Source organism: Cnephaeus nilssonii, assembly GCF_951640355.1.
Source record: "Cnephaeus nilssonii genome assembly, chromosome: 12".
In the NCBI taxonomy this organism is placed as follows: Eukaryota; Metazoa; Chordata; class Mammalia; order Chiroptera; family Vespertilionidae; genus Cnephaeus; species Cnephaeus nilssonii.
Genome location: NC_137083.1, coordinates 17,022,162 through 17,044,515, shown reverse-complemented (window position 1 = coordinate 17,044,515; position 22,354 = coordinate 17,022,162). Strand labels below are relative to the sequence as shown.

At 37.8% G+C, this 22,354-nt stretch overlaps 1 protein-coding gene across 8 annotated transcripts in view; it reads right to left on the bottom strand.

Moving 5' to 3' along the window:
* Positions 1-1,372: 1,372 nt before the first annotated feature.
* SNX13 (sorting nexin 13) overlaps positions 1,373-22,354 on the bottom strand; it is a 107,673-nt gene continuing 86,691 nt past the window's right edge. For 2 of the 8 annotated variants that reach the window (XM_079786082.1, XM_079786083.1), the window contains exons 18-24: positions 21,600-21,710; positions 17,378-17,539; positions 16,181-16,252; positions 12,887-13,032; positions 12,572-12,640; positions 10,739-10,851; positions 1,373-8,095 (exon numbers count right to left, since the gene is read on the bottom strand). In XM_079786082.1, coding sequence (XP_079642208.1) covers positions 7,848-8,095; positions 10,739-10,851; positions 12,572-12,640; positions 12,887-13,032; positions 16,181-16,252; positions 17,378-17,539; positions 21,600-21,710 — 921 coding nt within the window. In that variant the 3' untranslated portion in view covers positions 1,373-7,847. Of the gene's footprint in view, positions 8,096-10,738; positions 10,852-12,541; positions 12,641-12,886; positions 13,033-16,180; positions 16,253-17,377; positions 17,540-21,599; positions 21,711-22,354 lie in introns of those variants that run through there. The other 6 variants (XM_079786084.1, XM_079786081.1, XM_079786078.1 and 3 more) reach the window with 6 other exon arrangements.

The following is a 22,354-nucleotide window of genomic DNA, read 5'->3' as shown; positions in this document are numbered from 1 at the left end:
TGATTGTTGGAGATGAGCTCCAATGGCGCTTCATCCCTGGAGGCCATCAGCGCAGGTGAGCCACCTGGGCAGCCCAGTGGATGGTGTGGATGGGAAACTCAGAAACAAGAGCCTTTAGGAAAGGTGTTCACTTGCAAAGAAGACTGAGAGGGAATTTTCAAGCTTTGAGAGGACTGGCTCACAAAATAACGATTTATAAGGAAAAGATCCCATACGTATCCACGATGCTAAGTTCGTAGCCTGGGCATGAGAGTAAAACAGCCATGTTTTCATTTAATCATTTATCTCACATCTTCCAAGAAAAGAAAAAAAACCTGTTTGTCTTATCTCAGGTTCTCTTCCACCACCTCCACCGCTGCCTCAACTATGAGATGCTCACTTAACAAAGTCAAGTTAAAATACTTGGTTTGGCAGCCTCCCCCAGCAAGGCAGACTCAGGCATCCTGCTTACATTCTCCCTACAAGGCAAGCCACAAAGCCGCCAGGTGTTTGCTTATAAAGACACAGATGTCCATAATTAGTCTTCAGTCCCTACTTGATCTTGCTTTTGTTTTCGCTGTTGTTTTTGATCCTCACCAGAGGATATTTTCCCATTGATTTTTAGTGTGTGTGGAACAGAGAAACATCAATGAAACACATCGATTGGTCGGCTTCCTCACAAGCCCAGACCAGGGCCTGGGCTGGGGAGAAGCCTGCAACCGAGGTAGGTACCCTTGACTGTCATCAAACCTCGGGACCCTTTGATCTGCAGGCTGACGCTCTATCCACTGAGCCAAACCAGCTAGTTCTCAACTAGTGCCAATCTTGCCCCAGACATCACTTGGCCATGTCTGAAGACATCTTTATCACAACGAGGGGTGGGAGTGAGGGTGAGGGGTGCTCCTGGCATTATCTAGTAAATGGAGGCTGGGATGCTTTCCCATCCATAAACTAAAGAGAAATGTACCTACACTCAAAAAGTTGTGATTAGTAAGTGCTATATAACTGTTGGCTATGGGAATCTTCCTTAGAAACACAATCTGTTCCTCCAGTTTTTTACATATGCATATGAATATCACTTTATCTTTTTTCCTTTCAAAGTCTACATCTACATTTTTTTCTGCCGTGTTTCTACTTCTAGGCATGGGGGCTTCTACACAGGGATAGACCTTTTTGAGCTTCAGGGCAACTCGAAACTTTCTATCAGCCATTTCTTTGCATCAAGGTATATAGTTGTACAGAAGAGTTAACATAGCAGGTGACTGCTGTTCTTTGAAAGGTTTGCTTACAAGGTTGGCCCCTGTTCTCAGAAATCTTAGAACTCAGATTTCAGGAGTATTTCTACAATTTCCCAAAATGATAAAAGTGCCTCACTATGCCTAAACTTGTTTGTACAAAATATATATGTATATGGTAGTTTCTGCAGAACACAAGCTTACCTTCTGAGAGTCCGGAATTTTGGTATATGCCAGGCAGAGGGTGCCTACATGAACTGCCTCCTATAAAAATCATAGGCAGTCTTGTCCCAACCAGGTGGTTCAGTTGGTTGGAGTATTGTCCTGCACACCAAAAGGCAGCGGGTTTGATTCCTGGTCAGGGCACATACAGGAGGCAACTGATTGATGTTTCTCACATCAATGTTTTTCTCTCTCCCCCTTCCTCTCCAAAAAAACAAAAACAAAAAGAAACCCCTCAGGTGAAGATTAAAATGAAATTTTAAAGTCATAGGCAGTCTTTTTTTCTCCTTTATTAAGGTATTACATATGTGTCCTTATCCCATTGCCTCCCCCAACCCCCACTCATGCCCTCACCCCCCTGGTGTCTGTGTCCATTGGTTAGGCTTATATGCATGCATACAAGTCCTTTGGTTGATCTCTCTCCCTTACCCCCACTCTCCCCTGCCTTCCCTCTGATGTTTGACGGTCTGATCGATGCGTCTCTGTCTCTGGATTTGTTTTTGTTCATCAGTTTATGTTGTTCATTATATTCCACAAATGAGTGAGATCATGTGATATTTATCTTTCTCTGACTGGCTTATTTCGCTTAGCATAATGCTCTTCGGTTCCATCCATGCTGTTGCAACTGGTAAGAATTCCTTCTTTTTTTACTGCAGCGTAGTATTCCATTGTGTAGATGTACCACAGTTTTTTAATCCACTCATCTGCTGATGGGCACTTAGGCTGTTTCCAAATCTTAGCTATGGTAAATTGTGCTGCTATGAGCATAGGGGTGCATATATCCTTTCTAATGGGTGTTTCTAGTTTCTTGGGATATATTCCTAGAAGTGGGATCACTGCGTCAAATGGGAGTTCCATTTTTAGTTTTTTGAGGAAACTCCATACCGTTCTCCACAGTGGCTGCACCAGTCTGCATTCCCACCAGCAGTGCAAGAGGGTTCCTTTTATTCCACATCCTTGCCAGCACTTGTCGTTTGTTGATTTGTTGATGATAGCCATTCTGACAGGTGTGAGATGGTAGCTCATTGTTGTTTTGATTTGCATCTCTCAGATGATTAGTGACTTTGAGCATGTTTTCATATCTCTTGGCCTTCCTTATGTCCTCTTTCAAAAAGTATCCATTTAGGTCCATTGCCCATTTTTTGATTGGATTGTTTATCTACCTTTTGTTAAGTTGTATGAGTTCCCTATAAATGTTGGAGATTAAGCCCTTATCGGTGATAACATTGGCAAATGTTCTCCCATGCAGTGGGCTTTCTTGTTTTGTTGATGGTTTCTTTTGCTGTACAGAAACTTGTTATTTTGATGTAGTCCCATTTGTTTTTCTCTTTAGTTTTCATTGCCCTAGGAGCTATATTGGTGAAGATATTGCTTCAGCATATGTCTGACATTATGCTGCCTGTGGATTCCTCTATTTTTATGGTTTCCCATCTTACGTTTAAGTCCTTTATCCACTTTTCTATTTTTTGTGTATGGTGTAAGTTGGTGGTCTAGTTTCATTTTTTTGCATGTACCTGTTCATAGGCAGTCTTGAATGAGCTTCCTGGTTGACAACATTTCACATGTCACAACTCATTGCTGGAGGGGGAATTAAGTGTATCCTTCAAGACTCTAGAAGAATCTTGGAAGGTCAGGCTTGGTTTTTTGGACTTAGCCCCACCAACCCTTTCCCTTTGATCTTGTTCTACATCCTTTTGCTGTATCAGATATTAGCTGTATGACTCTAGGTTGAGTCATGTGAGCCCTCTTAGTAAAGCCCCAGGGGATGGTCTTAGGGACTTCCAACACATAGTCCTCTATTGATTTATTCTACCCGATGATACGTGAAAGGTCGTTTACCAATTTAAAATATCACATCTCACATACATTTCAATACATTGTGCACTGGTTGATGACATGAGTTAATTCTAATTTTCAATCTATTAATTTTTTCCTTGTGAAACACTAGGTTCGCAGCTGCTGCAATTTTTGCTAGATCAAACACAGTACCCGCCATTACATATAGGGCAACGTTTGGCACACATTTTAAAAACTGACTGTACAATATTATATTTCTCTCTCCCTCCTGCATTTCCTAGTTACTTCTCTTTTGATCTCATTCGCAAGGTCCTTAGCAAGTATCTTTCCCACTTTATTTCCCCTCACTGAGTACATTATTCTGATACTCAGGGCAAAATTCAATTCTAACATCTACTAATCAGCCATTAATTTTTCCATATTCTTTTTATTCCAAAAACTGAACTTTCCATTGGAATGATAGGCAAAAATATAAAATCTTGTGTCCCCAATCCACTGCTTTTTCCGTTTAGAGTTAATATTCCTTAATTATAGTAGTTTCCTCCTATGACTGTTTTTCAAACCATGTTCTTTAGGTTTGAATATTAGGAATGTTATCCTCAAGCTATTAATAGTTGATTATGACAAAAGATTCTATGGATAACTAAGTTTGGGAAGTTAGGTAAACAAAGTGTTTACTTATTATAAAACTTTTCAGAACATTTGATATAATCGTTTGAATTGTGAACATTTTAGGATTTTGGCTAGCATGTAAATCTGCATAAGTTATATAAAAGTAAAAAATTATTCTCCCAAGAACATCATAGAGAGATAAATATTTTACAGTATGTATTTTGAGAAATATTGTGCCTGTCCCTGGTAAGGTGGCAGTATTCACACCTGAGGTCTGGGAAGTCTTGTGGATACAGATCCAGGGAGGCTGCAAATATTATGACCAACCAGATATAGCTACAATGCTGAGTAATGAAACAACTACTTTTAGAACTGAAATGTCTAAAACATTAGGCAAACTATAAATTAAAAACGAGAAAAAGTAAAAACTGTTAATAGATTATTATAGATCTATGGGAAAATTACTTTATAATTCTGAATGACAGGGAAGTATGAAGTTTCTTTAACAAAGTGGTAGTAAGTTACTTGCCCCATAAAAGGAAAATTAAATTCAGTTAGTTATAAGTCAATCACTCAATAGCTCATCTAGCAACCTGGATCTTGTATTGTTTGATTTCCAAAATGAAAAGGAAAAAAAATACACAGAGATACTAAAAATAAGGCCACCGAGCAAGCATTTTTTTTAAGTAATAAAAATGCATTACTACCAAATAAATTCAACAAAAAGGTTTGTTAATACTTTATTAGTATTTTCTAATGGACAGAACATAACACAAACCAAATAAAATTTTTACTCTTCTTTTTTAGTTCAATAAAAATAACACATTCTGATTGTTGTTTCTTCTTTGTTAAAGAAGGAAAGTATTGATAGAATAGTTAGGCACACAGTTGACACGAACTGTACAATGATATGCACAAGTTATCTTTTAACAATTATAATCCTAAGATGTGCTCTTTATATTTTCCCTTGTAATACAGGAGCCATGCTCCTATAAGCAAAATTTACTATTAACAAAAGAATTTTACAAGGAGTGACAAAGAGACTTTTAAAACAAGTCCTTAAATAAAAGGATGCAGCAACAACGGAATGTAAGTTGTTGGGTTAAGAAGACATTAGTTTAAACTAGATCTCAAAACATTAAAAATTCATTTATTTTACAATTACTCAAATATACATGCATTAAATGAAAATATTGCACAAAATTAAAATTTTAGATTGTGAAATTTATATTGTTCTTAGTTTTTTAAAAATCGGTACACTTTCTGGTAGCACTTAACTGTTTGATTTTTTTTCCCCAAACACCAGTAACACAACTTAAAATGAGCAAACTGAAATAGAAAAAAAGTTTTTAATGTTTGTTTAAAAAAATTTAAGGCTAACCAAGTGCATCCATTGGTCAATGGCACAATTATTTTCAGCAACTATTCAGTACACCCAAATTATAGGAAATGCCCATCTAACTGCTATATTTAAATCATACAATCAAATTTTTTTAGGTGAATAAACTATTGAAAGTTAATAATAATGGTTTCTAAATAGTCTGTTACCTGAAAAATCAGAAAACCCAAAGAATGATTAATTTTTATGGTTTTTGCCTACAGGCACCACTGACTTAATAAACATTCAAAAATCAAATATCAGAAGACATAAAGCCTCTTCATGTATATTTATATATGCAATAAATGCATTAAATGTAATAACTTCATTTAACATAGTACACTGTACTTATGGGTTAAATATTTTACACACAGCTTGACCAAGTCATTCAAACAATATCTCTAATTTTAGCATGACCACGGCTCTCTCTGATGTAAAACATAGATGTGCATGGAGAAGATGCACAACCGTTTACATAGACTACCATTTGACATTCCTGCTTTTGAAATATAAACTCTCTTAACAAAAATTATTTTAAAAACCCATTTACTCAAATATTTGTTTGGTATAATGCAGTTACCTTGCAGGGCTCTGTTATGAAAAGTTTGCAATCTTACACGACATCTCTTTCCCTGGTTGATGGCCAGCGCTCCTCCCATTCTCTAGAAACGTTTTTTCACATGTACACACTAGACCCTTACATGAGTGCTTCTGTTTACCCTTAGATTTATTTATGTCAAAAATATCCTTGAACTGGGCAGGGGTATATCTGAAAATCATTGCACTTGTGGCCATGCTGATGCTTTTGACAGACATGTTTCAAACAGCCTCATTTTTAAAGCCTGGTGCATGAGGAGGGAGGGAGGTACACTGAGAAGAAGAAATATTATTTCTTCCACCAGAGTTAATAAGGATCTTTTCTCTTTTGTTAAGTTTCAATGAAAGGGATTTCATTTATGTAATTTTGAAGACATGCAACACACAATGAATAGATGCATACAAGTATGCACACCAGCATCATTAATATAAATACGATTATTATTATAAAGCTTTAAAGGAAGGCTTTACTCTGCTATTAGGCTTCACTCTTTCAGTAGGACCTCAGTGAAAACAAGACGATAATATCTTGTTCAATTCTCAAAGCTCCCAAATAACTGGGATACCAATACTCTGTCCCTCTATCTTAAGCACCCAGGTGTTCTTTTAATACCAGGATTTTGGCTCAGTGGCCCAATAAGTAGCTTCACTATTTTAAGGTTTTAGTGTTAAATATTTTTAAAACAAAAAAAGCTGACACACTCAAACCCTTAGTCAGTGGAAGTGTTTAAAACTATACAGGAATCCTGCATATAAAGGATAGAAAGACTTCCAAGATGGACACAAGGAGAAGGCGAAAACTAAGGGAAATGCAGAGGCTCCAAAACTGGAAAAGGTATTTTGTTGTTGGTATAAAATTATTTGAGGGACTTAAATGTATACACTGAGGGGTTTTGCCAACTTGCTTTACTTAGTAAAATTTTACATTATGCAAAATATAAATAAAAGCATATTTTAAAAAATATTATAGTTCTGTTTTTCATTATTTTCATATATGTACACTATAATAGAATTAGGGATTTGTATGTTTACATATGACTAATAAACTCATTTAATCCTTTTATTTTCTATTTTTAAAATCACCTAAGGTATGTCTAGATCACACAATTTAAATTATCAAATGGTAACTTTCAATAGAGTGCTGTTTCCTTTCACATTTTCATTATTTTTAGAAGGACAGAATTTTTTGGCTGTCTTTCAACAAATTATACCCCTATTTTATAATGGTAATTAATCTCTTAAAGGTAAAGAAAACTGCAATAATTTTGAAACTTAAGTGAGAGCCACCATATGCTTCTTTTTTTTTGCATAAAGAATACCAAAAGAAAACGTGGATTGAGTACCGTAAGAGCAAAAGAGAGCCCTTAAAGCACATTAGAATCAATTAAAGCTAGTTTTATACCAGTGAACAAATCCAATCATTCTGTTTCTGATTGGTTTTATTTTATGTCTCAGAGCTGTAAATTTGGGTATAAGGTTAATTCATACCTTAAGGGCATTCTGTCACTTTTCCCAGACCCAAAATAGATGTTCCAAAGATCATTCATCTGGCTAACCTACAATATATCAAAATTCCAAGAGACCTATAAAATCATTATGCAAAACAAATCCCTCCAAATCACACATTGCACAGTCTCCCACTTCAGACAAATTAGCTAATGTATCTGTGAACCGTTCTTTGTGCTTTCCTTGGCTCTCATGCATACACTCTGGCACTGTGTCACTGCTGCAGAACGCTGATTAGTTTAAAACGAAAGAGACAGACGTCGTTCTTGCTTGAGATGGGGGCAGTATCCTCTCAGTGTTGCAAAAATATGCACCAAATCATTTAAGACACGGCAACTCTCTTGGTAGTGATGGATTACAGACAAGGATGAAAAAAAACCACAGTTTTGTGGATGTATTAATAATCTATTTGAGACATTAAGAGACTGGTGCAGGCACAACAGTATATGAGTTAAGCCCCAGAAGATCTGTCCACACTTTAGTTCTGGAAAAAAGGAACACCAGCTTCACAGATTGGAGTGTCACCTTTTCTGCAAAGAAGGCGCTTGAGATGTCTGAAGTTTCTGTTTATATTTCTGCATCTGCATTGATCGTGAATGCAGTTTGTTGAAAAGTTCACGGAATTTATACTGTGGAAATAAGGTTTCCAAAAAGCCTTCCAAGAAGACATAAACCATTCTCCTATTTAACTGGTTGTGCTGAAACATTTCAAAAACACGAAGAATACCTTTCCGTGTTGTCTCAGCCCCAATAATGTGCTTCAGTTCATCTACATAGGGGGGAAAAGAAACACAGTTCATTACTCAAATAAAGGAAGCACAGGGCCTACTAGTACACTATGCTCTACCAAGTATGCAAAGAACACAGCAGAGTAAGTAAAAAGTACTAGGTGTTCAGTTAATGCGTTTCAGCCATGTATTGTAACTGAGGTTTAAAATTTATACATGTGCATGCATGCCTCCAAATCACTGATGCAATAGATACTGGGAGACATGACAGCACATGAGAAAGAAACAGGACCCAGCTCAGGAACCCCAATGAGAATTACAATCCTGTCCCTAACACATATACTATATGATACTCACCTGCCCTGAGTTTGTTTCTTTATCTGTAAAATGGGGATTTATAACAACCAATATCCTTATAAACACTAAGGATTTATAAGGCTTTAATTAAATAATGTGAAAAGTGACCTATAAACTCAAAAACATATTCTTTTTTTTTAAAATATATTTTATTGATTTTTTACAGAGAGGGATAGAGAGTTAGAAACATCGATGAGAGAGAAACATCGATCAGCTGCCTCTTGCACACCCCCTACTGGGGATGTGCCCGCAACCAAGATACATGCCCTTGACCGGAATCGAACCTGGGACCCTTCAGTCCGCAGGCCGACGCTCTATCCACTGAGCCAAACCGGTTTCGGCTCAAAAACATATTCTTATTATGTGTAATGCACAATGAGAAATACGCTATAAGGAAATTATGTGTGAAAGCTGACATATGATCTCAAAAAAACCTGTGACACAGTAACAGTGCCATTAAAATACAAAAATTATAAAAATGTATATGGAGGGTAGAATTCTACACGAGAATATAAGGCAAGGTCCGTTCCAGGAAGTAACAAATGAAGTGGATGTTGCTACCTGGGCAGGAATTTGACAGATACAACCAGATGAAGGATTCGCTTTGGTGGAGAAACATCAGTGAGTGAGCACTTAAGGGCACAAAACCAGGCAGATGCCAGGAGTGGGGGTGGTGCCATCGGCTGAATCTAGGGTTTCCCTTGAGAAAGTGGAGAAGAGAATGGGACTGACAGTGCTGTGACTGTTGGGATGAGCGACTTTGGAGTTTACTCACAGGCAACATGAGGCCACTAGAGATATCTGAGTATGGGAACAACATGTATGATTATTCTTAGTTATTCATAATCAGGACCCTAATAGTAGTACTAGTAAATATTACTCTGGTGCTTGTGAAAGAAACATGCAACTTCAAAAGGTATGTTTCTAACTAGGGGTACAATATACTTTAAAACAAGTGAGGGATTATAAACATGTATTTTTATATCTACCTTCACTTCCTGCCAGTCTTCACACAAGTGTCATCTTCTCAGGGCCTTCCCGGTCACCCCATCTATGTCTGCAACTTACTGACACCTCCCTTGTCCTGCACTCTCTGTTGTCTATGGAACATACTGTGCTATATTATTGTTTTGTCTGATTTCTGTGTCCCTTCACTAGAGTGTTAGCTCCAAGTAGGCAAAGATTAGTGCAAAGAATAGTGTATGGCACATGATACGCTCTCAAAAAATACTTACTGAATAAATGCATTAAGAATTCTTTCAGCTGCATAATTGAGTCAGTTTATAGCAAGACCTAATATATTCTAGTGGTTTATTACATAATATTTTAAGTTATTGTGTCTTTTTATTTTTCTGAAATGTTATTTCTATAATTTGCTTTTAAAATCCAAATGCAACAATATAGTTTATAGGGCAGAATTAACAGCCATGTGGCAACTTTCCAACTTAACTGACAGAAGAGAAAGTTGATTATTAAAATCTATGATGGAAATTTAGTTTTAAATTATAGAAGAATAGGTATTCTATGATATTAAAGAACTTAACAAATACATATTTTAGATTCTCTACATCCATAATTTAAATGTGGAGAGAAGATACCTAGGTATGTCAAAGATATTCGTAACCAAAGGAGGGACCAAATAACCACGCAGCCACACAAACTGCTTGTCATATTACATACCTTCTCTTACTGAGAGAAGACAAAAGGGACAAAGTGAATTTAACTTAGTGAATAGGCGTGTTCTAAAGAAGTAACTCAAATTAGACCACAGGATGCCATTTTGTGTACTTTCTTTGAGATCATGTTTTAATAAAGATTAATATTAGATCAGTCAGTTGTTCCTATGTAAAGGCATTCTTTGAAAAAAGAACAAATATTCTTCCTAAAACCTCAAACTTCAGATTCCTTTATTAGCCCTTAAGTCTGTTACATATTTTATTTATCATCCAATTATCCTCAAAATATTTCAAGGCAGCAAAGTGAAGTGGTTGAAAGCACCACTTTTTTTCAAGTGGTTGAAAGAACTGGCTTTCATATCACTCAGAGCTGAGTCAGAATCCCAACACTTGCTTATCAGCTATAAACTTTGGGTACCTTACTTAATCTCTTTGAGCTTTTGTTTCCTCACATATAAAGTTGCAACATTAACAGTGCCTAGCTTCATAATATTGTAACGGGGACTGGTTAAGAAAAAACGAGGACTGCCAGAACAGTGCCTCATATATGGTAAGTAATCAAATGGTAGTTGTTATAATCAAACTAGAATGCTCAATGCCAAAATTCAGAACTACAAATTAGTGAGTTTTTTACCCAACATGTTCACTCACCTGGCATAATTGAAAGTAGTTTAGTTTTTCCTGCAATTCTTGTTCTCATTCGGATAGCTTTATCTCTGCATGGAACAGCTTCTGCTAAAATGCCATTTGGCCAAAAGGCATCTCTATTTAAAAAGATTAAATTTTATAACTATTTTTATTTTCTAATAATACAAGTTGGTACAATTATTCCAATTTTCTACAGAAAACACAAATGTAAACAGAAAGAGGAAATATTTCTGAAATTTTATAAAAGTATGATATTCAACAAATAGAAACTAAGTACAAGGTTCAATTTTAGGTATAAAAGGATACACACAAGAAAGATACAGATGAATTCTGCCCTGATATAACTTATAAACACTGACAAATGATAAAGATAGCAAAACGGAATACATAAACAACTATATCACAGCATTTAACTTCAAAGTAGGCCTCTCCTCTCATTGAAATTGAACATCTCATCTAAATACAACGCACAACATCCTGAATTTGGGTAGCGTTAATCTCCCTCAGGTCCTTTATCACTAAGCCAACATAAAACAAACTCTGCACCCACACCTTACAGCTGGATTGAGTACAATGTTCCTTTCACACATATAATCCGTTCTCCTTCACTTTCACAGCATGCTTAATTCTTGTTCCTTATTTATGAGGCCAAAAGCAGGAATTCAAGCACAATAACTAAGCTTCCGTCAGGGAATCTGGCCTAAGGGAGAGAGAATCCCCAGAACGGTCGTTCTTAACTTTACACAGTAGAAACACCTGGGAGCTTTAAAACTCTTAATGTGCAGGCCTTCCAACAGATTAATTAAGTCAGGCTCTGGAGAGAGGCCCAAGCACCGGCACTTTGTAAAGCTTTCCAAGCGATTTCACTGTGCAGCCAAGGCTGAGAATCACTGCTCCTGAGGAACACCATTTACCTACCCTGAAACAGAATCAATGTGCCAGGGCAGTGGTCCAACTTTTGGAAACAGTATGGTACAGAGGAAAATGTAGCTTCAGATTAGAGAAACCCGGTTCCCTGTTTCCAGCACCCAAGCTTTTGGGCAAGCTGCCTAACTTGTCTAATCCTCAATTTCCTCCTAACAAAATGGAGACAAAATCCCTATCTCGTGAAACATGATAAAACCAGAAAGTGTACATAAAGAAGTTGGCATAGTACCAAGCAAATAGTGCTTATACTGATAGCTCCCTTCTTGCTTCTATCATTTTAAAATACACGATGCCATGAATATTGATGTCTTTGCTTATCTTTCACTCCTAGAAAAGAGGTCCATTTCTCTGCTACACCAGGCTTTTCTTGAAGGAACTGCATCAGAGTCCCTGGTGATTGGCAAAGTGCTAGGCATAAAGGAGGGGCTCGAAATACTTTTATAGAATGAACATATAAACTGGACTATAACTGCTCTTAATGTGTATTATTTTCAGAGGTTCAAATAGTTAAAAAATTAGACTATGGCCAGAGACATACATACTTTTTAAAGTTTTCATTTAAAATCAAGGTTAGCAAACAAGCAGGAAAAAGAAATCCCCAACACTAGGTATTGGATTATATGGCCATGCCTTGTCCACACTCGTATTTCAATTATTTTAAAGCCACTTTAAAATGCCTAGCATCTTAAGAATTTTCTTTTATGCTTTTTTTCTATTCTGGTTTTAAAGAAAACAAAGATCAACATGCCCATGTAAAAAATGTTTATTACAATTCTTAGTCTTTTGGCTCATCAGTGATAACTAAAAACAACTTTGGCCAGGAAGGAAAGAAAAGCAATCAGAGTTAATTAGTGATAACAATGCTAAACTCTGTACTACCTGAAAGAAGTGACTGTGTCTTAGATATACCTGAAACGTTTCACTAAGTCCGCTACTTGCTCAGGTGAGGTCATCCAATCAACATGGTCGACTATTTTTCTGAAAGTAAAGAAATTTATATACAGTCAAAATTTAAGGTGAATAAAATAAACACTACTTTCATGGAGTAATAAGCAACTTAATTTGCATATAAATAATCTCTGAGAAAAATAGACTGCTTTAATAATGTTCTTAAAGGGCCCAGAGAAGGACATATCCTAAGAAGGTTGAACAATTTACTTTCAGAAGTAAAAGTTTAAAAGCTAAGTAATAAATGAAGGAATAAAAATAAAAAAAATGTGGTACCTATTAATAGTATCACCATATGTGGCTCTAATAAGCTGTTGAAGTAGGTTTTTGATATTTCTTCGCAACCACTGATTTCTCTCTTTTAAGTCGAACACTTCATCCATGAGAAGCAGCATTACCCTAAGCGGAATATTGTCATCCACCTAACAATGTATGAGAAGAAATAAGCATGTTTAATTGAGTTACCTACCTACCATAAATGGACACTTCACAAAATTATTGCTACCATTTCACAGGTCAGAGAACAAGTTATATTATAGCTTGCATAACCTGACATTTCATTCTAACTTAGAAAAGACATTTTTAAAGTCATTTTGACAGAATACAGAATTTTACAGCCCTATAATGATGAGTAAATTCCATGACTATAATAATGGTCTTGGGGAAAGATTATTGGCTCTTTTACTTTTAGTAGAGTCTGTATTAGCTGGATAAGGCAAATACTAGCCCCTTTGCCTATTTCCTAGGGCATGTTTTTCAAAAGAACAAAGTAGTCTCAACATTCCTCCTTATCCTACCTAATAATAGACAAATATGCAAATTTACCACACCTTCGCTATACCCAAGCCACGCCCACCAGCCAAGCCACGCCCACCAGCCAATCAGGATGAGTATGCAAATTACCCCAACCAAGATGGCGGTTAATTTGCATATCAAGACAGCGTAGAAAGAAGCCAAGAGCTGCAGAAGGGAGCAAAGCTGCGGAGAAGCAAGCAAGCTGGGGGGAGGAGAAGGGAGGAGCGGAGGCGGGGCCGGGGGAGAAGGAAGGAGAACAGGTGGGCTGGCGGAGAAGGCGGGGCGGGGGAGAAGGGAGGAGAGCAGGCGGGGCGGGGTAGAGTGCAGCAGGAAACCGTATTGCAGGATTCTTCCTGCAACGGGAACGCTAGTCCTATATAATAAAAGCCTAATATGCTAATGAATGCTAAGGCTGCTCAACTACTCGCTATGATATGGACTGACCACCAGGGGGCGGACAGTTGACCAGTCGACCAGTTGCTATGACGTGCACTGACCACCAGGGGGCAGACGCTCTGACAAGTAGGTTAGTTTGCTGCTGGGGTCTGGCTGATCAGGACTGAGCAAGACAGGCCGGACATGCCCAGGAGCCCTCCCGCGGCCCCCTTCCCGGCTGGCCAACCTCCTGCGTCTCTCCCTGGCCCTGATCGTGCACCAGTGGGGTCCCTCGGCTTGGCCTGCGCCCTCTCGCAATCTGGGACCCCTCGAGGGATGTTGGAGAGCCGGTTTCGGCCCAATCCTGGCCAGGCCAAGGAACCCCACTGTGCATAAAATTCATGCACCGGGCCTCTAGTTTAATATAACAAAACACAATCTACACAAAATGTGTTGTGCTTGATTAGTGAGTTTTATGTATTTAGGTATTTTCAGGGAAAAGAATTGAATAAAATCTAGTAAACAGCTAGCAGTACTAAGACATTTCTCTAAACTATGAGAATTTTAACATTTAACCAGTAAAAATGTGAACACTTTTATAATGGGAATATTTGATTAACAATGTAAAAAGTAAAGGAAGACAATAGAACGCTTTGATGCAAAAAAAATATATACAAAGCCAAAACAGGAGCAGATTTAGAAATGCGAAAGAATTGCATATAATTGCCAGTTAAGCTTATAACACTTTCATCACTAAGATACTCTCTCTAATGATTTCTTCATCAGTGCTGTAATTTAAACAATGAGAAAACAGTATGAATTATACATTTTTCACTGTCGTGCTGTAAACATTTTCTTAGTGTACCTTCCCTTTCACAACATACTGAAAGCTCAGAGTTTAACCAAGGGGAGGGGAACATGGTAGTGGGGGAGGTGAGGAGGGATACATTTCATTACAGAGGCAAAATAAAAACTGTTCTCTGATTAAGTACATTCGAGTTTGGTGCCACATGGCAATTCTAATAAAAGGTTAAACTGTAAAAACCCTTAACAAAAGGTATGATGTTATGGATATTATACCATAATATAAATTATTCTGAAATAGTCTTAAAATAGATTAAAATATTGTATTTTTAAAGATAGTTTATCATAAAGAAGTTTAATGAGAAAATGAAGGGAAATAATCATAACTGTAAAATAAATCTGCCTAATACAATAGAATAGAGCCCAGACCCAAACATATACAATAATCTGATTTGTGACAAAGGAGAAGCACAGAAATTGGGGAAAAGAAGGCCTTCTCAGTAATTGGTGCTTAGGTCAAATGGACCCCTACCTCATCCATACACAAAAATCAACCTTAGATGAATGCCAAATGTAAGTTTCAGCATGGTAAAACAAACAGAAATATTAAAGAAAACCACATATATTTGTGACCTTGCAACAGGTACGATTGTATATACAATTAAACAAAAGCACACAAAGCAAAACACAATCTGACAAAGAATTAATATTTAGATCATATAAAGCACTCTTACTAATCAAAAGACAAAAACAGCCAAGCCAACAGAAAAATAAGGAAAAGCACTAGACACAAAAGACAAGACACCCAAAAGGCCAATAAACATATGAAATGGGGTTCAACATTTCAGTCATAAGAGAAATGAAAATCCACATGAGATACAAAAACCAGAACGACTAAAGATAAAAAGACACACACTGGCAGGCTTGGACCACTGGAATTCTCATGCATTGCAGGTGGCAGTGAAAGTGGAAAAAACACTTCGGGAAACTATGGGGCAGTATCCATTAAAACTGAACCTTTGCATACCCTCTAACCAAGCAATTCTACTCCTAGGTATAGCCCCAACCGAAACATGTTTACTTTTTTAATCAAAAGACATGTACCAGAACATTCATTGGAATACTATTCATAATACAACAAATAAATTGTACTATATTTACAAAATGGGGTACTGTAAGGCCACAAGAATGAAGAAATTACAATCACACAAAACAACATGAACAAATATCACAATGTTGAGCACAAAAAAAAAAAAAAAAAAAAAAAAAGCCAGACTTAAAGGAGTACGTACCTTATAGTTTCATTTACATAAAGTATAAAAGCAGGGTGGAAGTCAGGATAGTGATTACCCTTGGTGGGGGAGAGCATAGTGACAGGAGAGAGCATTAGGGGCTTTCTGGGGTACTGACAACAATCTGTTTCTTGTTTAGAGTGCTGATTACATGGACATGTTCAGCTTGTAAGAATTCATCAAACTCAATACTTACAATAAATGTACATTAACGGTAGCTATATGTTACTATACTTCATTAAAAAGATCTGTCAAGTATGATTTGAATCACAACTGAATACTATCCAAAATAAAATTAACTCACAGTATCATCAAGTTGAGCTGAGACTCGACAATGTTCAGGATCTGAATCAGTCTTTGGAATTAAAGGAGGCATCTAACATAAAAAAAAGAAAAAGAAAAGAAAAAAGAACAAAGTAAACCCACAAGCAGTGAAAGAACAAAATATAATAATAAAACAAAACAATTATCAAACATAATAAATGGCATTTGATTTGATATATAGTATTTAAAAAGTATTCACAATCTATAATTAGAAACCAAGTGTGATTATTTCATTACTGAAAGATTTTTTTTTAAATGCTTAACTTTTTAGTTGGAAGGGGAGATTACTTAGTCAAAATCCCATACCTTTTTGAAGAATTTAAAGCTAAGAAAGGTTAAATGATTTAAAGACCAAAAGTTAGTAACACAGGGAATAAAACTCCAATCTTCTTTCTTTTACCACAGAGAGCTTGACAGTATGATAACAGGATGAAAAAACTAACCCCATTGGACAAATTGTGGTAAAAAAGGACAGGAAGAACAGTACTAGCTGATAATTTATCAACACAGGAAGAACCATCCAGATCACCTATTATAACCCTTTCATGTTATTGATGTGGAAAAAGAAGCCTGGAAAAGTTCAGTGACTTTGTACGAAGTCACAGAAGTGGCACTGGAAATCCTCCTTTCAGTGAGTGTACTTCCCATGAATAGAAATGAAGGTGAAGCATCAGAGAAAGTATGAGAATTAATGGAGAAGTATGCTTGACACACACTATTTTAGGAGTTGTCTCTTTCAGTAAAAACATTCTGTGTTTCTGTATATTTCCTCTTCATTCAAACTGATCTAATGAAAACTGTAATAGCTATATGTTTTCTTTCATAATCTTAATTATTATGACAAACAACTAGATCAAAATTTGAAGGTACAAATTATGAAACAACCAACTACTTGGTCCACTACCTGTACTTTACCAATTTAAAATATTTGTTTCACATAGATTTTAAAATTATACCATAGCGGAGACTGAGAAGTGACTGGATTTTATAGTATACATTTCTGGTAAGAATGTATTCTCTTTAGTTATTTTGTTTGTTTGTTTTTTAATTCTTTATGAGACTGTATGTTAGAGGGCTTTGAACTTTTGAAAGAAATAGGTAAATCTAAGCAGGGACTCAATAAATTTTAGGTGACTTAAAAATAATTTGCTTTACACATTAATGCAAATTATCTTACCTTGAAAAATGATTGCTTTATGTCTTGACCTAGTCTTTCTGACATTCTGCCCATGTTGTCTGACATTTTAGTCATTCCCTCTGCCAAGCTATCAGGAAGGGATTTAACTGCATTGGAAACATTCCTCATAGAATTTCGAAGTGGATTCACAAAAGTGTCCATCTAAAGAGGAAAAGATATTATACCAAGACTTTATTGTATCAGATCCGTTATTCAACTGAGAAGTTTGTGAAAACACAGAGTGTAACATATGGAAGATGCAATAATTTTCCAATCTATAATAGCTCATTTCATTTAAAAAGTATGTAAATGTGTCTTTGATGTGTCTTAAAAATGTATTTTCACACACAAATGTATAACTAAAAAAATTGAGTGATAATGTTATTGATAGAAAATAAATATAAACTGTGGCTGCCTTATTTATTAAATTCTGAAAATAAAATTTTTCAAAACAAAAACTGATGCAAGTGGAATTAGCTACAACATCCTTCTGCCACAATTCAAGGCAACGATGACAGATATTTTGAGGAGATACTGAAAAGTGAACAAGCTGATAAGAAACCGAAAGCTGAAATAACTAACAAGTGGCTATTTAAAATCAATATTTAAAAATAATTTTTAGGATACATACATTCTATGTAGGGAATCTGAAATCCATTAGGAAGAAGAAAAAAAGAAGTTGCAAACCAGATATGTAAATAATATTTGTATAAGGAGAACACAAAAACTATAAAGAAAATATGATCAGAGATATAAAATGGAATAATCTTCAGAGGATTTGGAGCAGTAAAATAGAAATGTGGCTGCTCTATACAAATGTTCGATAATTTCAATGAAGAAAGGAAACAACATCTAAAGAAACAAAGCAGCTGAATACAGAACTATCTGAGGTTAAAAAAAAAAAAAGGGTGGGGGGTGGACACAAAACCAGTCATACCAAACTACAAGAATATTTTCCAGAAAATGCTGAGTCTCATAAAAACTACCACAAAACAAATTATGTGCCCTGCAAAAATAAAAAAGCAAATGGTAGAAAAACGAACCCCACTGTTTAAAGAACATGACATAATGTTAATACATGATATAAAGAAGACAAAATTACTCTAATATGCTTTTGTAGTTTCCATCAAGAAAAGCACTCTGGAAAGGTAGAATAAGACAGCAATAACAACAACAAAAAAACTGAATTTCAAAAATAACTGTAGAAGGGATAGAGTTTTGGTTACTCCCCAGCTTAAGTTGAGCCAATAGAGCTATAAAAACGCTTGATAGAATATACAACCTACAGGGGGACATTGTCAAAGTACAACAATTTAGAGTAGAAACAAAGGACAGAAATGAGCATGAAGAAAGGTTCTGAACAACACTACCACTGGTGAAAAGAAAAATGGAAATAAAAAGGATAAAAAGATGAAGCGTGTGTCCGTCTGTAATTCTAATTCTATACACAGTAATTTTTTGTTAACCATTAGAGTACTCAAATCAATCAGAACATTTTTTCCAACACTGACATTATTGCCAGGAGTTTTTGTTTAACTGGAATGACATTACAAATGAACTATTATAAGAGCACTAGAGGCCCGGTGCACGAAAATCGTGCATGGAGGGGGGATGTCCCTCAGCCCAGCCTGCACCCTCTCCAATCTGGGACCCCTCTCACAATCCAGGACTGCTGGCTCCCAACTGCTCGCCTGCCTGCCTTCCTGATTGCCCCTAACTGCTTCTGCCTGCCAGCCTGATCACCCCCTAACCACTCCATTGCCAGACTGATTGATGCCTAACCGCTCCCCTGCCAGCCTGTTTGCCCCCAACTTCCCTCCTCTGCCAGCCTGGTCACCCCTAATTGCCCTCCCCTGCAGGGTTGATCGCCTCCAACTGCCCTCCCTTGCAGGCCTGGTCCCTCTCAACTGCCCTCCCTTGCAGGCCGGGTGCCTCCCAACTGCCCTCCCCTGCTGGCCATCTTGTGATGGCCATCTTATGTCCACATGGGGGCAGCCATATTTGACCACATGGGGGCAGCCATCTTGTGTGCTGGAGTGATGGTCAATCTGCATATTACTCTTTTATTAGATAGGATAGAGGCCTGGTGCACGGGTGGGGGCCTGTGGTGGTTTGCAGGCCAGCCATGCCCCCTGGCAACCCAAGCAGAGACCCTGGTATCTGGAATTTATTTACCTTCTACAATGGAAACTTTGTAGCCTGGAGTGGAGGCTGAGGCCGGCAAGGGCAGGTGGAAAGTTTGCCTTCCTCCGTTGCCTGGGAAAACCAAGCCTCCCGCTCTTTCCAGCTCTGTGGCTGCCGCCATTTCTGTTTGGATTTGTTTACCTTCTATAAATGAAACTTTGTAGCCTTGAGTGGAGGCTTAGGCTGGCAAGGGCAGGCGGAAAGCCTGGCTTACTCCGTTGCCTGGGGAACCCAAGCCTCCCTCCTGCTCTCTGTGGCTGTAGCCATCTTGGTTGGATTTATTTGCATACTTGCTCTGATTGGCAGGTGGGCATGGCTTGTGGGTGTAGTGAAGGTATGGTCAATTTGCATATTACTCTTTTATTAGGTAGGACAAGCAGAATTAAGAGATAAACATGAAACTACAACATTTAAAATACACAGCTTGAGGGAAAATTGTCACCTGTCTACTAAGTTATAATGTTCACAGAAGAGGTAGAATTTCAGAAGCATAGAAGGCATGAATTTCACTTTAATCCACAACCTATATTAAAAACTATTTGATGAATCTATCTTCCCACCCCCAGAGTCATCAGTCTGTTGCACACTTCCATGTCTCTAAATCTATTTTGTTTGTCAGTTTATTTTGTTCATCAGATTCCACACGTGAGGCAGTGAAGGCCTGGGAAGGGGGAAGAGTGAAGAGGTGGGGTAATGGAGGGGAAAAAGGGGACACCTGTAATACTTTCAACAATAAAGATTAAAAAAAAATATTGTCAAGGAACAAACTGATGGTTACCAGAGGGGGGCTTGGGAGGCTGGTTGGAAAAGGTGAAGGGATTAACAAGTACAAACTAGCCACAACTGGTTTTGCTCTGTGGTTAGATCGTTGGCCCATGGATTTGCACTAAAGGGTTGCAGGTTCAATTCCGATCAAGGGCAAGTACCTCAGTTTCAGGACAGGGCCCAGGGAGCATGCAAGAGGCAACCAATCGATTTCTCACATTGATGTCTCTCTCTCTCTCTCTCTCTCTCTCTAACCCATCCTCCTCCCTTCCTTTCTCTCTAAAAATCAATGGGAAAAAATATCCTCAGGTGAGGATTAACAACAACAACAAAAAAGTACAAATTAGCAGTTACAAAATAGTCATGGGGATATAAAGTACAGCAAAGGGAATATAGTCAATAATCTATCTATAATAATAAAAGCATAATATGCTAATTAGACTGGACAGTCGAACGACCTTCCAGATGTCCTTCCGGACAAAGCTGCTGTGGTAGGGGCCGAGGCAGAGGTGGTTAGGGGCGATCAGGCAGGCAGGCAGGCCAGCAGTTAGGGGTGATCAGGCAGGCAGGAGAGCAGTTAGGGGTGATCAGGCAGAGAGACCAGTGGTTAGGGGAGATCAGGCAGGCAGGTAGAGGTGGTTAGGGGTGATCAGACAGGCAGGTGAGCAGTTAGGGGTGATCAGGCAGGCAGGCAGCTAGCAAATGGAAGAGCAGGGATTTGAACCAAAGGCTATCTGATCCCAAAGTTTGTATTCTCACCCACAAAGCTAATCTTGCCCAATTTTAGCACTTTAATTATTTATTGTTTTAACCTAGTATCTTATTCCAAGTATAGGTCTTGCATCCAAAAAGAAATTTTAAATAATAAGGATTTCACTTAGGCATGAAAAACATATCCTATTTAACACTTTTCTTATTCTTGCTCCAAGTTAAGACATTTCCTCTTAGTAAGAAACAGTTCCTTCTGAAGCTAATGAAAAGCTTGGGACCTGTTTTAGGCAAACCTTTATCAATGCATCATTTCTAAATTTTTTTCCCCCTTTCTTTGAAGCTACTAGTTCTGGTGGATTTAATCCACATATAAAGATAGGATTTTATGCTTATTAGGTCTACCTATTGAAGGCTTAGTAAAGCACAGAAGATAAATATGCCATGATACACTTAATAAAATTGTCTAGTTTTAAAACATAAATAAGTATAAATTTATTTCCTTATATTGAAAACGAAGAATGAAAACAGATCTGTAAGAAAATCAATGCAATGGTCTGCTTACCTTGCGAGCAAAATCCCCCTTCCCTTTACTGTAGGCTTTGTTCTCAAGGAAATCATACACATAGTGAGCCAAAACTGGGGATGCTTTCATCATTTCAGGAGTTAATAGTAACTAACAGGAAAAAAGGGTAAAAATTTTAATTTTACATTTAAAAAAATAATTATGCAGTTAAAGTCATCAATAATTCTATGACTATTAACATTAGGATATATACTATTCTCCCCATCTGCTATTTTTACTTTCAGTGCATCCTATCTAATAAAGAGGGAATATGCTAATTGATTGTCATGCCCTCACAAAGATGGTGGCACCCACAGCCAATAAGGAGGGAATATGCTGACTACCACGCCCTCAAATATGGCAGCACCCACAGCCACAAGATGGTGGTACCCAGTCCCCTCAGCCCCACTGGGGCGGCAGGCGTGTGGCACGGCCGGGTCCGTCCCAGGAGGATCTGGCCACTCTGTGCGCATGCCTCCAGAGTCCCCCAGTCCCCTCAGCCCCCCAAACCCCCAAGGCCAACCCGAGGCACAGGCAAGCCTCGGATAGTGGGTACCCAGCCGCCCTAGGCTCAGGTAACCAGGGCTGGCCGAGGCTTGTGCTGCCGGCAGTGGCAGCAGCAGAGGTGTGATGGGGGCGTCGCCTTCCTGATCACCAGGTCACCTCCCGCCCCTGAGGGCTCCCGGACTGTGAGAGGGGGCAGGCCGGGCTGAGGGACCCCCTCTCCAATGCATGGATTTTCATGCACCAGGCCT